At 55.3% G+C, this 13,956-nt stretch overlaps 1 protein-coding gene and 1 long non-coding RNA gene across 4 annotated transcripts in view; one reads left to right on the top strand and one right to left on the bottom strand.

Moving 5' to 3' along the window:
• Positions 1 to 13,956, bottom strand: part of LOC145514018 (uncharacterized) — a 45,636-nt gene that overhangs the window by 23,827 nt on the left and 7,853 nt on the right. For all 3 annotated transcript variants that reach the window (XR_014059814.1, XR_014059813.1, XR_014059812.1), the window contains one exon: positions 6,320 to 6,431. This is a non-coding gene — a long non-coding RNA (uncharacterized LOC145514018). Of the gene's footprint in view, positions 1 to 6,319; positions 6,432 to 13,956 lie in introns of those variants that run through there.
• On the top strand, positions 10,171 to 13,257 carry LOC145512406 (uncharacterized). The gene is made up of 3 exons (XM_081506129.1): positions 10,171 to 10,305; positions 10,705 to 11,017; positions 11,268 to 13,257. The coding sequence occupies exons 1-3, from the start codon at positions 10,171 to 10,173 to the stop codon at positions 11,894 to 11,896; spliced, it is 1,077 nt and encodes a 358-aa protein (XP_081362255.1). The 3' UTR covers positions 11,897 to 13,257.

The raw sequence follows: 13,956 nt of genomic DNA, 5'->3' as shown, positions 1-13,956 counted from the left end.
CCGTGGGAAAGACCTCATTACAAAAGCAAAAGACAGGTCATACATCGCGAGACGAATGAGTGGAAACACAAAGCTTCTCAAGGACGTGTCTCCAAACAGACAAAGAACACCAACACAACAAGCCTGTGAAAACTAGGGAAAGGTCTGAAGGGACGCCAGACTGAGGAAGACACACACAGAGTATCCCGGATGATGTCCAGCACTGAGGGCCTGAAGAAACAACAGTCTAGTTGCACTCCCTCAGGCCTGTGTGACCCTGGATGAGGCCTCTGTTTCCCGGTGGCTCTGAGAGATGGACAGGGAGGAAGGGGAAGAGAAATCACTTGCACTTCTAATACTCACCGCAAAGTCTTCCAATGAGAAGGGAATTATCACCCCCACTGACAATGCCATTCACTGAAGTGATACCCACGAGTCCATCTAACCCAGAAGGGAAGGAAGGACCTGTTCTCACAAAACGGCGAGAGATGGAAGAAAGAAGATCAAGCCCACACCAATCACTGGAAAGAGAAGCTGTGCTCAGGGCTTGAAAGAATTCCTATTGGGAAAATGATGTCACAGCCCCACAAGGCAATCCACAGCTTCGATGCTATTCCTCCCAAAATGCCAATGCATGTTCGCACCGAACAAAGAATTGCAAAAGGGGTTACGGAAACAGAAAAGAGCCTAAATTGTCAATACAATCCGACGAAAAAGCCCCGATACGGACGTCCAAGGTTGTGTGAAAGGAAATTAGACGACCAAACTAGGATCCTCAGGAGAGTATCGGAGAAGGCGATGGCGACCCACTCCAGTACTCTTGCCTGGAAAATGCCCTGGACGGAGGAGCCTGGTAGGCTGCAGGCCATGGGGTCGCGCAGAGTCAGACACGACTGAAGTGACTTAGCCGCAGCGGCAGCAGCAGGACAGTATGCTATTGGGAATACAACAACACACACAGATCCAGATCGATGGAATAAAGTTGAGGGTCCAGAAACAAACCCCGGCATCCAAGGTCAACTCATCTCTGACACAGAAGGGGAGAATATCCAAATGGGAACAAGAAAGCCTCTTCAATCAATGTCCATGGGAAAACCAGACAGCTACATCTGAAGAACGCTATTGGTTTTGATCTCACACCACCTCAATATCGGGGAAAAACCTCACCCTAAAGACTGATGTCATGAGATAGCTAGAAAGAAGCGTAGGTCAAAGGCTCCTTAACATCAGAGTCTCCTTGCCATTTGCTGGGCGGAGGTAGAAATGGGTCTCTTCAAGTAAGGGAAAGAGGGAAACCAAGTACACCAATGGGTTTCCATCCAATGGAACCTCTTCACAACAGAGAAGCTAAGCATTCACAAATGCAAAAGATAGGAAACGGAACATGAGAGACTCCTTGCAAGTGGTGTATCTGAGAAGGGGTTCATATGGAAAGAGACGAAGAATGCACAGCACTCAGATTCCAAGAAACACCACCACCACCCTTGACCCTTCCCCCATGACCAACTCCGACCTAAAGCCTTTCTCTCCCTCTAACCTATCCCTAAAACATAACCCTCATCTAATCATATACATGTGCATTCCTAGCATCCATCCATCCACACACGAGAGAGAAAGAGGAAGACACAGACTGAATCGAGAAAGGAAAAGAGAGGGACACAGCCAGAGAGAGACACGGAACCAAAGAGAGGAAAGGAGTCGATGGTCCAGACTTTTCATCAATCTGTCTCGAAGGTAGAAGCAATGACAGCGCCCATCCACCCCAGAAGGGGGAAACGGACGGAAGGTTTGGAGAGGAAAAGACAAGAACGCAGGGAGCCATTAGAAGCTCAGCCACCCGCAGAAGCCGAGCTGGGACACTTGAACAGAATCTCAATGGAAACAGAGGACCAGAAAGTTGGCTACTCTTTTCTATCAGAGAGGGAGACCTTCGAGTCTTCCTTTCGGTCCTCCAACTTGCATGCGGGGTCTCAAAACAGTCAGGAGGGGGAGTGCCTTTTCCTGGGTACCACGGCGCATCCAGGCCTCGTTCTGCCCCATTCTGTGCTGTGTCAGCCCTGGATGGAGTCTTTCTTTCTGAAGTCTCAGCGCACAAGCTCCACGTGATATCAGCCCCAGGTGGAAAGGCATGGAGCTGCTCGTAGGCCGACAGACCTAGGAAACAGATGGGAGAATGACCCCCACTCTGCAGATGGAGAGACCGGGGAAACCCTGAGGGGCATATGCTTGTCCAGGGCCACACCACTTATGAGAAGAAGGAGCCTGGTCTGAGAGCAGCGGGGTCCTCGGAGCTCAGGCCCTGGCTGCACCCAGGCCTCCCCAGGGCTGTGGGCTGGGCTGTGTGGCTGTCACTGTGCCTGCACATGGCCTAAGGGGGGTGGTCGAGCAGTCAGAAACCCAGAGATTCCCTTGCGAAGTTTTGGGGAAGGGACCTCAGCACGAACCCCAGGAAATGATGTCACCTGCCGGCAACAGAACCCAACAGAACCCGCAACCCGGGTATCCAGGCCTCCAGAGCGGAGAGGAGCCCCCAGCCAGATCACTTGCTGCCAGGATGTTCTGCTGCTTGCCCCTGCCCAGAGGCCGGGGCCTCAGGAGAGCTCACAGGCAGTGTGCGTGGGCACCCTGTCGACGTTGGCTCAGGGCACCCCCGAGAGGCCTCTGGCCCTTTGCCCGGAGAAACAGAAAGGTAACACGGGGAGCCCCAGGCGGGGCCAGGCCACCTCTCCCATGCCACCCGGAAACACCGGGTCCTTTGCCTGTGTGTGTGGATGCGGGTTTCTCGGGGTGTGTCTCCCTCAAGGAAGCCCAGGCGGATGTGGGGTCAGAAGCCTGCGGACAAGTTGTGTCCACACCCCAGGGGAGAGCAGGCTGGGTGGGATGGGGAGAGTGCGGGCAGCGCCGGCCGCCCAGGCTGACCTCACACCCTCAGGTGGGTCTCTTTCCTCCCGGGTGGGGATCTGAGCAGACACGCGTCTCTGACCCTTCTGGGAAGAGAAGTTCGAGCAGGCAGAAGCAGCGGCTCCACTGGCCAGGCCCAGCTCGGAAAACTCCCAGCACGGCTGGCTGACGGTCACTGTCGTTGCAGAGCTTCCCACGTGATGAGGCCGAGGACGGGGACACCCCGTCCACCTCCCGGAGGGAGGGTTCGGAGCACCACCCCCCCGCCCGTGAGGCCCAGTGCAGGCTCCAGGTGAGCGTGCCCACGGAGGCATCAGCCCCACCGGGGGCGAAGCGGAGGCGGGGAAGGCCTGCTGCCGAGACACCGCCCAGGATACACCCGGCGGCCCAGTCTGAGGCTGCCACGGAGCTCAGCACACCCGGCTCCGACCCAGAGTCCCGAGAACCCCGGCCTCTGAGGCAGCAGGAGGACCTGGAGCCCAGCACGCCAGAGCACAGAGGTGAGGACGCTGGGGCTGGTGCACGGGAGTGTGTGGGGAGGGGGTGCTGAGCTACACACGGACGAGTCCCCGAAAGATGCTGCTGGGCCTGCAGCAAGCGCTGGCCTCACACCCCCACCCCCATCTTGCACACTTCAGTCCCAAAAGACATCCGACCCTGGGTATTCTTTGGGAATCTCTTGGAAGCTTTCTGTCCCGGGATACGCACATGCCAAGGCTGGCCTGTGGGCAAACTTTGCTTCTCCCCCAGCTCTAGCACTGGCCTCCAACTGGAACCAGGCTCTACTTCCCAGACCTGTCCCTACAGAGGTGGTGGCTCCAGGTGCAGGACCCAGGGATCCACCGAGGCCAGATGGAGAACCGAGACTTGCCCTCGCAGAGACACCAGGCCAGCTGGGTACTGGCCAGCACACCGGGCAGATCGGATCTCCGTGCCTGCAGGGCCCCCAGCCCCAGGCACTGATGTCCCACCCCCTCAGCCAGAACCTCCACCTCCACGTGCACCTGTACCTGCTCGGGCTTTGGCAGGAGAACCCGAGGCAGAGGAGGAGTCACCGCCTCGGCAGGGAGAGCCTGCCCTGGCTCCCGCGCAACACCCAGACGCCGACGATGACTCACTCGCCCCTGCAGGAAGAACGAGCCCCCGCTCTGGGCAGAGACCCAGAGCCCTTGCCGGAAACACCACGTCCAGGGGAGCGGTCGGCTCTGCAGCCTCCATCCCTGTCTGCTCACCGTGGACGCCGGCAACTCGGTCTGCCCCCAGGGGACATGGAATTCCTTTCGCCTGAACTGCTTTGCATTTGGTTTGTTTCCACCTTTCTGGTGATGTTTTATTTTGTGTATGGTTTCCTGTATTTCTCTTGGTTAAGTTGGGATTAGTAAACTTTTTCATCATTGTTGCAATTTGGGAACACTGTTGTGTAACTCTGGTGATACTGTGTTACCATCCCAATTTGTAGTTTCAGACCCGTTCGATCTTTATGCCCCACCCCCCAACAAAGCCTGGATTCAAGGCAAGCACGCCCTGTTCATCCCTCCCCCCGATCCTGAACACAATTTCATCTTTTCTTTCTGCATTCCTTCCTATATTCTTGGTGTCCCCAATCAATGACTCTCAGTGAAATGACTGAAGGAGTTTTTTTCGGACTCTCCACCTACTGTAAGACTCCATTGGAGAGTTCTCATTTGTATGTCATTTGAACTAGCCTTTGATAGCTGAAAGGACGGTGTACGTCCTTTCAAGATATCATGTGCCAAACGAAGCCCTTTTGGCAAATGCCATCATTATCTCCAGGCAGGCATTGCTGTTTGAAGGGTGACATCTCAGCCAGAAGGCAGAGGCTGAGCTCCTCTTGTTGCACCAGCTCCCAAAAGAAGCCAAGAAAGGGAGCTGGAACAACAAACCACCCCAACGCCCAGGAAAGCGTTCTTCACGACAGAAGGCTAGAAAATGACCCAACAACCTTGTGGCCCAGAACCCCTCTAAAAAATCACTGTTCCATAAAAAAGAGAAACACATGGGAAGTTCCAAGGAGAGGCAATGCCCATGGCCAGTGTACTTTAGAGACGGCCTGACCGCTCCGGGGAAGACACGCACCGACGGAACCCCTTGGGAAACAGCAGTGATAGTCCTCACCGTCGTAAGGGTTTCCTCTGGGGACAACCTGCCCTGGGCACCACATGAGGGAGCAGACCGGCTTCTCTTCCTCTGCCCCCACACCATTCACTCATGAAGGCAGCTCAGGTGTTCTCATGCCCTGCCTGCCTGCCTGCCTGCCTGGCTCATCCGTGAGCTGTGCCCACCTCCAGGGCAGGACTCCACCTTCTCCTCTCTGTGTACCGTGAATCTGCACACAGTGGGCTTTCAGAACCTTAGGAGACTTGAGCCATTCCCACTGGAGCCAGAACCCTCCCCAGGAAGGAAAACAGCTGTGGAGTCATTTTGGCCCCAGCACTGGTTCCTAAACCCTGGCGGCTCCTACAGCCTCTACGGTGTGAAGAGGGAGGTCCCTTTTGACAGAGCTTTCCGGCTGTCAGATCTAAGCTGTTGTTTCCCTGTCAGCTGTGTCTCTTCCGTTGCAGCCAGGTGGGCCACGCTGCTCCAAAGGAGCTCACAAGCTGAGTTGCAAGGGAGGTATTGAGAGGACAGGGATGGCTACAACGTGCTGCAAACTGAGTGAGGGTCCCCACAATCCTCAGCAAAGGTCTGTGGTGTGCAAGTGGGGAGTAGAGGGCCCCCAAGTTCCAAAGGAAGGGAGGTACTCGGGAGCTAAAGCCCTTGGCTGCTGTGGTAGCAGCTGCACATGGCAGCTCGTCCACAGTGCACTTCGAATGAGGTCATATGAGCGGGACTCTGGAAATGGCTCCGAAATCCAGAGAAAGGGGTCAGGGTATGTGGGAATCCGGCGGGGGTGGGGGGTGGATGAAGGAAGGTGTCCTTCCTCTCTCCAGTGCAATTTGGTTTGGTGAGTCTCAAAGCTACCAGATGGCACTTCCCAAGTCAGGCCCCCGCAGGAATCAGGGTGGGCTGCGTGCCTCGGCCCCTGCCACAGGGACAAGCCACACCACTGGCCTCCCTGAGCTCAAATGGCCGGATCTGGGGGTTCTGTCTGGGTGCACACCTCCTTGCTGTGGCCAAGTTCCCCCCTTCTCTGAGCACCAGCTTCATCCTCTCGAAGGAGGACATCGATTGCTACCTTGGCACGTTACTCTCTTCATCCTGTGAAGACTCATTAGGCTTATCCTACAATTACTAGCTGGCCCGAAGAGATATCTCCTGAATCCAGATTAAGCTGGAGTCTCCCAGGCTCATCTGGCATGTCTTCCCTGAAGTCTGCCAAAACCCACACCCTTGCATTTCCAGGGACTCCCCTTAGCCAGCTGGGCAGAAAACCCAGCATGCTTCAAACAAGCTGACAGACAAGCGGGAGAGGACTCACGGGCAGACGGCCTCCCTCAGGTCTCGGGTGGAGCTCTGGGACCACAGCAGCAATGGGCCATCCCAGCCCCTGGGCTCAGCAGCGCCCTCATTCTCAGGCCGGCGGCTCTGCCCTGAGGGGAGCAGGAAGGTCACCAACTGCCGCAGGCGGACCTCAAGCCCCTCCCACTGCTGGAGCCTGACCTCCCCCGGCCCCACCCCTTCCCCTACCCCAGCAGGACGAGAGCTCGTCTTCCCCTGGCTTCCAACGTGAGGCCCGGCCCTGGGCCCCGATTGGGCACTGCCCCAGTCCGGAGCCAATCACAGTGGCCAGGGAGGTGGAACGCACCGATTGGCCAGGGCCAGGTCATGTGACCATGCTCCCCAGGAAACTCAAATATTACCAAGATTCCCTAACAAACCAATGAACAAAATTATCCAGTAAACGCAAACCGTACTTTTTAATGAGGCCAATGTCACAGAAAAAAAAAAAATGCTTCACAATGAACTGCTCAAGGAAGCTACTAAATAAACTTTCAGAAAAGTTAAGTCTTTTTTTTTTTTTTTTTTAATAGGGTGACGGAGAGCTATACCTTTCCCATCTATGTGAATTTAGGTTTAAACTAGATTTCCCTTGGCTATTATATAAGACAAAAAACCCCACATCACCCCCTTTCACTCCCCCCACCCCCAAAAAGTGTTTTAGTCTATTGAGTTTTTGTGTCCTCAGTTGTGTCTGATTCACGGCAACTCACGAACTCTACACAGCCAGGCTCTTCCGTCCATGGAATTCAGGGCAATTTTTTTCTGTCACAATAAATGCCCACCCTGGGTGATCCAAAGGCAAGGGCTCAGAGGCTCCTGAGAGAATAACTCCTTTCAGCTGAGCACAGAGCTGGCTCCTCACTGGGATGCCTGTGGCCTGGGGCTCCCAGAGGGGACAGCAGCACTCGCCCCACCGTGTGGTCACTGCTGCAAGTGCAGGCTGCTCCTCACTCCCCCTTGACAGTGTCCCTGAGGGCAGAACAGTGTGAATCTACTCAAGGTGGAAATGCAAACTCCGATGCAACCAAACTTCCCACAAGGTCTCCAAAACCACTCAGGAACAGGGAATTGGAAACTGCAGGGCATGACATGAATGGAGATGGAGACTTGACACCTTACACCGAGTTCACTTCCAGTTATCCCTAGACAAAGTTTCCATGAAAACTTGTCACAAATCTAGAAGAACAATGAGCAGAAACCGGACACGTGCTTTGAGTCTTCACACACAAAACTAAAAGGCAGTCCACAAAACAACCCAGAGAATACAGTGGACTTTGCAAAATCAAAGATATCTACCGTGGGAAAGACCTCATTACAAAAGCAAAAGACAGGTCATACATCGCGAGACGAATGAGTGGAAACACAAAGCTTCTCAAGGACGTGTCTCCAAACAGACAAAGAACACCAACACAACAAGCCTGTGAAAACTAGGGAAAGGTCTGAAGGGACGCCAGACTGAGGAAGACACACACAGAGTATCCCGGATGATGTCCAGCACTGAGGGCCTGAAGAAACAACAGTCTAGTTGCACTCCCTCAGGCCTGTGTGACCCTGGATGAGGCCTCTGTTTCCCGGTGGCTCTGAGAGATGGACAGGGAGGAAGGGGAAGAGAAATCACTTGCACTTCTAATACTCACCGCAAAGTCTTCCAATGAGAAGGGAATTATCACCCCCACTGACAATGCCATTCACTGAAGTGATACCCACGAGTCCATCTAACCCAGAAGGGAAGGAAGGACCTGTTCTCACAAAACGGCGAGAGATGGAAGAAAGAAGATCAAGCCCACACCAATCACTGGAAAGAGAAGCTGTGCTCAGGGCTTGAAAGAATTCCTATTGGGAAAATGATGTCACAGCCCCACAAGGCAATCCACAGCTTCGATGCTATTCCTCCCAAAATGCCAATGCATGTTCGCACCGAACAAAGAATTGCAAAAGGGGTTACGGAAACAGAAAAGAGCCTAAATTGTCAATACAATCCGACGAAAAAGCCCCGATACGGACGTCCAAGGTTGTGTGAAAGGAAATTAGACGACCAAACTAGGATCCTCAGGAGAGTATCGGAGAAGGCGATGGCGACCCACTCCAGTACTCTTGCCTGGAAAATGCCCTGGACGGAGGAGCCTGGTAGGCTGCAGGCCATGGGGTCGCGCAGAGTCAGACACGACTGAAGTGACTTAGCCGCAGCGGCAGCAGCAGGACAGTATGCTATTGGGAATACAACAACACACACAGATCCAGATCGATGGAATAAAGTTGAGGGTCCAGAAACAAACCCCGGCATCCAAGGTCAACTCATCTCTGACACAGAAGGGGAGAATATCCAAATGGGAACAAGAAAGCCTCTTCAATCAATGTCCATGGGAAAACCAGACAGCTACATCTGAAGAACGCTATTGGTTTTGATCTCACACCACCTCAATATCGGGGAAAAACCTCACCCTAAAGACTGATGTCATGAGATAGCTAGAAAGAAGCGTAGGTCAAAGGCTCCTTAACATCAGAGTCTCCTTGCCATTTGCTGGGCGGAGGTAGAAATGGGTCTCTTCAAGTAAGGGAAAGAGGGAAACCAAGTACACCAATGGGTTTCCATCCAATGGAACCTCTTCACAACAGAGAAGCTAAGCATTCACAAATGCAAAAGATAGGAAACGGAACATGAGAGACTCCTTGCAAGTGGTGTATCTGAGAAGGGGTTCATATGGAAAGAGACGAAGAATGCACAGCACTCAGATTCCAAGAAACACCACCACCACCCTTGACCCTTCCCCCATGACCAACTCCGACCTAAAGCCTTTCTCTCCCTCTAACCTATCCCTAAAACATAACCCTCATCTAATCATATACATGTGCATTCCTAGCATCCATCCATCCACACACGAGAGAGAAAGAGGAAGACACAGACTGAATCGAGAAAGGAAAAGAGAGGGACACAGCCAGAGAGAGACACGGAACCAAAGAGAGGAAAGGAGTCGATGGTCCAGACTTTTCATCAATCTGTCTCGAAGGTAGAAGCAATGACAGCGCCCATCCACCCCAGAAGGGGGAAACGGACGGAAGGTTTGGAGAGGAAAAGACAAGAACGCAGGGAGCCATTAGAAGCTCAGCCACCCGCAGAAGCCGAGCTGGGACACTTGAACAGAATCTCAATGGAAACAGAGGACCAGAAAGTTGGCTACTCTTTTCTATCAGAGAGGGAGACCTTCGAGTCTTCCTTTCGGTCCTCCAACTTGCATGCGGGGTCTCCAAACAGTCAGGAGGGGGAGTGCCTTTTCCTGGGTACCACGGCGCATCCAGGCCTCGTTCTGCCCCATTCTGTGCTGTGTCAGCCCTGGATGGAGTCTTTCTTTCTGAAGTCTCAGCGCACAAGCTCCACGTGATATCAGCCCCAGGTGGAAAGGCATGGAGCTGCTCGTAGGCCGACAGACCTAGGAAACAGATGGGAGAATGACCCCCACTCTGCAGATGGAGAGACCGGGGAAACCCTGAGGGGCATATGCTTGTCCAGGGCCACACCACTTATGAGAAGAAGGAGCCTGGTCTGAGAGCAGCGGGGTCCTCGGAGCTCAGGCCCTGGCTGCACCCAGGCCTCCCCAGGGCTGTGGGCTGGGCTGTGTGGCTGTCACTGTGCCTGCACATGGCCTAAGGGGGGTGGTCGAGCAGTCAGAAACCCAGAGATTCCCTTGCGAAGTTTTGGGGAAGGGACCTCAGCACGAACCCCAGGAAATGATGTCACCTGCCGGCAACAGAACCCAACAGAACCCGCAACCCGGGTATCCAGGCCTCCAGAGCGGAGAGGAGCCCCCAGCCAGATCACTTGCTGCCAGGATGTTCTGCTGTTTGCCCCTGCCCAGAGGCCGGGGCCTCAGGAGAGCTCACAGGCAGTGTGCGTGGGCACCCTGTCGACGTTGGCTCAGGGCACCCCCGAGAGGCCTCTGGCCCTTTGCCCGGAGAAACAGAAAGGTAACACGGGGAGCCCCAGGCGGGGCCAGGCCACCTCTCCCATGCCACCCGGAAACACCGGGTCCTTTGCCTGTGTGTGTGGATGCGGGTTTCTCGGGGTGTGTCTCCCTCAAGGAAGCCCAGGCGGATGTGGGGTCAGAAGCCTGCGGACAAGTTGTGTCCACACCCCAGGGGAGAGCAGGCTGGGTGGGATGGGGAGAGTGCGGGCAGCGCCGGCCGCCCAGGCTGACCTCACACCCTCAGGTGGGTCTCTTTCCTCCCGGGTGGGGATCTGAGCAGACACACGTCTCTGACCCTTCTGGGAAGAGAAGTTCGAGCAGGCAGAAGCAGCGGCTCCACTGGCCAGGCCCAGCTCGGAAAACTCCCAGCACGGCTGGCTGACGGTCACTGTCGTTGCAGAGCTTCCCACGTGATGAGGCCGAGGACGGGGACACCCCGTCCACCTCCCGGAGGGAGGGGTCGGAGCACCACCCCCCCGCCCGTGAGGCCCAGTGCAGGCTCCAGGTGAGCGTGCCCACGGAGGCATCAGCCCCACCGGGGGCGAAGCAGAGGCGGGGAAGGCCTGCTGCCGAGACACCGCCCAGGATACACCCGGCGGCCCAGTCTGAGGCTGCCACGGAGCTCAGCACACCCGGCTCCGACCCAGAGTCCCGAGAACCCCGGCCTCTGAGGCAGCAGGAGGACCTGGAGCCCAGCACGCCAGAGCACAGAGGTGAGGACGCTGGGGCTGGTGCACGGGAGTGTGTGGGGAGGGGGTGCTGAGCTACACACGGACGAGTCCCCGAAAGATGCTGCTGGGCCTGCAGCAAGCGCTGGCCTCACACCCCCACCCCCATCTTGCACACTTCAGTCCCAAAAGACATCCGACCCTGGGTATTCTTTGGGAATCTCTTGGAAGCTTTCTGTCCCGGGATACGCACATGCCAAGGCTGGCCTGTGGGCAAACTTTGCTTCTCCCCCAGCTCTAGCACTGGCCTCCAACTGGAACCAGGCTCTACTTCCCAGACCTGTCCCTACAGAGGTGGTGGCTCCAGGTGCAGGACCCAGGGATCCACCGAGGCCAGATGGAGAACCGAGACTTGCCCTCGCAGAGACACCAGGCCAGCTGGGTACTGGCCAGCACACCGGGCAGATCGGATCTCCGTGCCTGCAGGGCCCCCAGCCCCAGGCACTGATGTCCCACCCCCTCAGCCAGAACCTCCACCTCCACGTGCACCTGTACCTGCTCGGGCTTTGGCAGGAGAACCCGAGGCAGAGGAGGAGTCACCGCCTCGGCAGGGAGAGCCTGCCCTGGCTCCCGCGCAACACCCAGACGCCGACGATGACTCACTCGCCCCTGCAGGAAGAACGAGCCCCCGCTCTGGGCAGAGACCCAGAGCCCTTGCCGGAAACACCACGTCCAGGGGAGCGGTCGGCTCTGCAGCCTCCATCCCTGTCTGCTCACCGTGGACGCCGGCAACTCGGTCTGCCCCCAGGGGACATGGAGTTCCTTTCCCCTGAACTGCTTTGCATTTGGTTTGTTTCCACCTTTCTGGTGATGTTTTATTTTGCGTATGGTTTCCTGTATTTCTCTTGGTTAAGTTGGGATTAGTAAACTTTTTCATCATTGTTGCAATTTGGGAACACTGTTGTGTAACTCTGGTGATACTGTGTTACCATCCCACTTTGTAGTTTCAGACCCGTTCGATCTTTATGCCCCACCCCCCAACAAAGCCTGGATTCAAGGCAAGCACGCCCTGTTCATCCCTCCCCCCGATCCTGAACACAATTTCATCTTTTCTTTCTGCATTCCTTCCTATATTCTTGGTGTCCCCAATCAATGACTCTCAGTGAAATGACTGAAGGAGTTTTTTTCGGACTCTCCACCTACTGTAAGACTCCATTGGAGAGTTCTCATTTGTATGTCATTTGAACTAGCCTTTGATAGCTGAAAGGACGGTGTACGTCCTTTCAAGATATCATGTGCCAAACGAAGCCCTTTTGGCAAATGCCATCATTATCTCCAGGCAGGCATTGCTGTTTGAAGGGTGACATCTCAGCCAGAAGGCAGAGGCTGAGCTCCTCTTGTTGCACCAGCTCCCAAAAGAAGCCAAGAAAGGGAGCTGGAACAACAAACCACCCCAACGCCCAGGAAAGCGTTCTTCACGACAGAAGGCTAGAAAATGACCCAACAACCTTGTGGCCCAGAACCCCTCTAAAAAATCACTGTTCCATAAAAAAGAGAAACACATGGGAAGTTCCAAGGAGAGGCAATGCCCATGGCCAGTGTACTTTAGAGACGGCCTGACCGCTCCGGGGAAGACACGCACCGACGGAACCCCTTGGGAAACAGCAGTGATAGTCCTCACCGTCGTAAGGGTTTCCTCTGGGGACAACCTGCCCTGGGCACCACATGAGGGAGCAGACCGGCTTCTCTTCCTCTGCCCCCACACCATTCACTCATGAAGGCAGCTCAGGTGTTCTCATGCCCTGCCTGCCTGCCTGCCTGCCTGGCTCATCCGTGAGCTGTGCCCACCTCCAGGGCAGGACTCCACCTTCTCCTCTCTGTGTACCGTGAATCTGCACACAGTGGGCTTTCAGAACCTTAGGAGACTTGAGCCATTCCCACTGGAGCCAGAACCCTCCCCAGGAAGGAAAACAGCTGTGGAGTCATTTTGGCCCCAGCACTGGTTCCCAAACCCTGGCGGCTCCTACAGCCTCTACGGTGTGAAGAGGGAGGTCCCTTTTGACAGAGCTTTCCGGCTGTCAGATCTAAGCTGTTGTTTCCCTGTCAGCTGTGTCTCTTCCGTTGCAGCCAGGTGGGCCACGCTGCTCCAAAGGAGCTCACAAGCTGAGTTGCAAGGGAGGTATTGAGAGGACAGGGATGGCTACAACGTGCTGCAAACTGAGTGAGGGTCCCCACAATCCTCAGCAAAGGTCTGTGGTGTGCAAGTGGGGAGTAGAGGGCCCCCAAGTTCCAAAGGAAGGGAGGTACTCGGGAGCTAAAGCCCTTGGCTGCTGTGGTAGCAGCTGCACATGGCAGCTCGTCCACAGTGCACTTCGAATGAGGTCATATGAGCGGGACTCTGGAAATGGCTCCGAAATCCAGAGAAAGGGGTCAGGGTATGTGGGAATCCGGCGGGGGTGGGGGGTGGATGAAGGAAGGTGTCCTTCCTCTCTCCAGTGCAATTTGGTTTGGTGAGTCTCAAAGCTACCAGATGGCACTTCCCAAGTCAGGCCCCCGCAGGAATCAGGGTGGGCTGCGTGCCTCGGCCCCTGCCACAGGGACAAGCCACACCACTGGCCTCCCTGAGCTCAAATGGCCGGATCTGGGGGTTCTGTCTGGGTGCACACCTCCTTGCTGTGGCCAAGTTCCCCCCTTCTCTGAGCACCAGCTTCATCCTCTCGAAGGAGGACATCGATTGCTACCTTGGCACGTTACTCTCTTCATCCTGTGAAGACTCATTAGGCTTATCCTACAATTACTAGCTGGCCCGAAGAGATATCTCCTGAATCCAGATTAAGCTGGAGTCTCCCAGGCTCATCTGGCATGTCTTCCCTGAAGTCTGCCAAAACCCACACCCTTGCATTTCCAGGGACTCCCCTTAGCCAGCTGGGCAGAAAACCCAGCATGCTTCAAACAAGCTGACAGACAAGCGGGAGAGGACTCAC

Source organism: Giraffa tippelskirchi, chromosome 7 (assembly GCF_054371585.1).
Source record: "Giraffa tippelskirchi isolate mGirTip1 chromosome 7, T2T-mGirTip1v1.2.pri, whole genome shotgun sequence".
Lineage (NCBI taxonomy): Eukaryota > Metazoa > Chordata > Mammalia > Artiodactyla > Giraffidae > Giraffa > Giraffa tippelskirchi.
This window is presented reverse-complemented; position numbering and strand designations above follow the sequence as displayed.

Coding starts and splice junctions, on each gene's coding strand:
- LOC145512406 (XM_081506129.1), top strand. CDS start 10,171: ATGTTCTGCTGTTTGCCCCTGCCCAGAGGCCGGGGCCTCAGGAGAGCT. Junction 10,306..10,704: donor TTGCCCGGAGAAACAGAAAG/GTAACACGGGGA, acceptor CTGTCGTTGCAG/AGCTTCCCACGTGATGAGGC. Junction 11,018..11,267: donor CAGCACGCCAGAGCACAGAG/GTGAGGACGCTG, acceptor CTTCTCCCCCAG/CTCTAGCACTGGCCTCCAAC.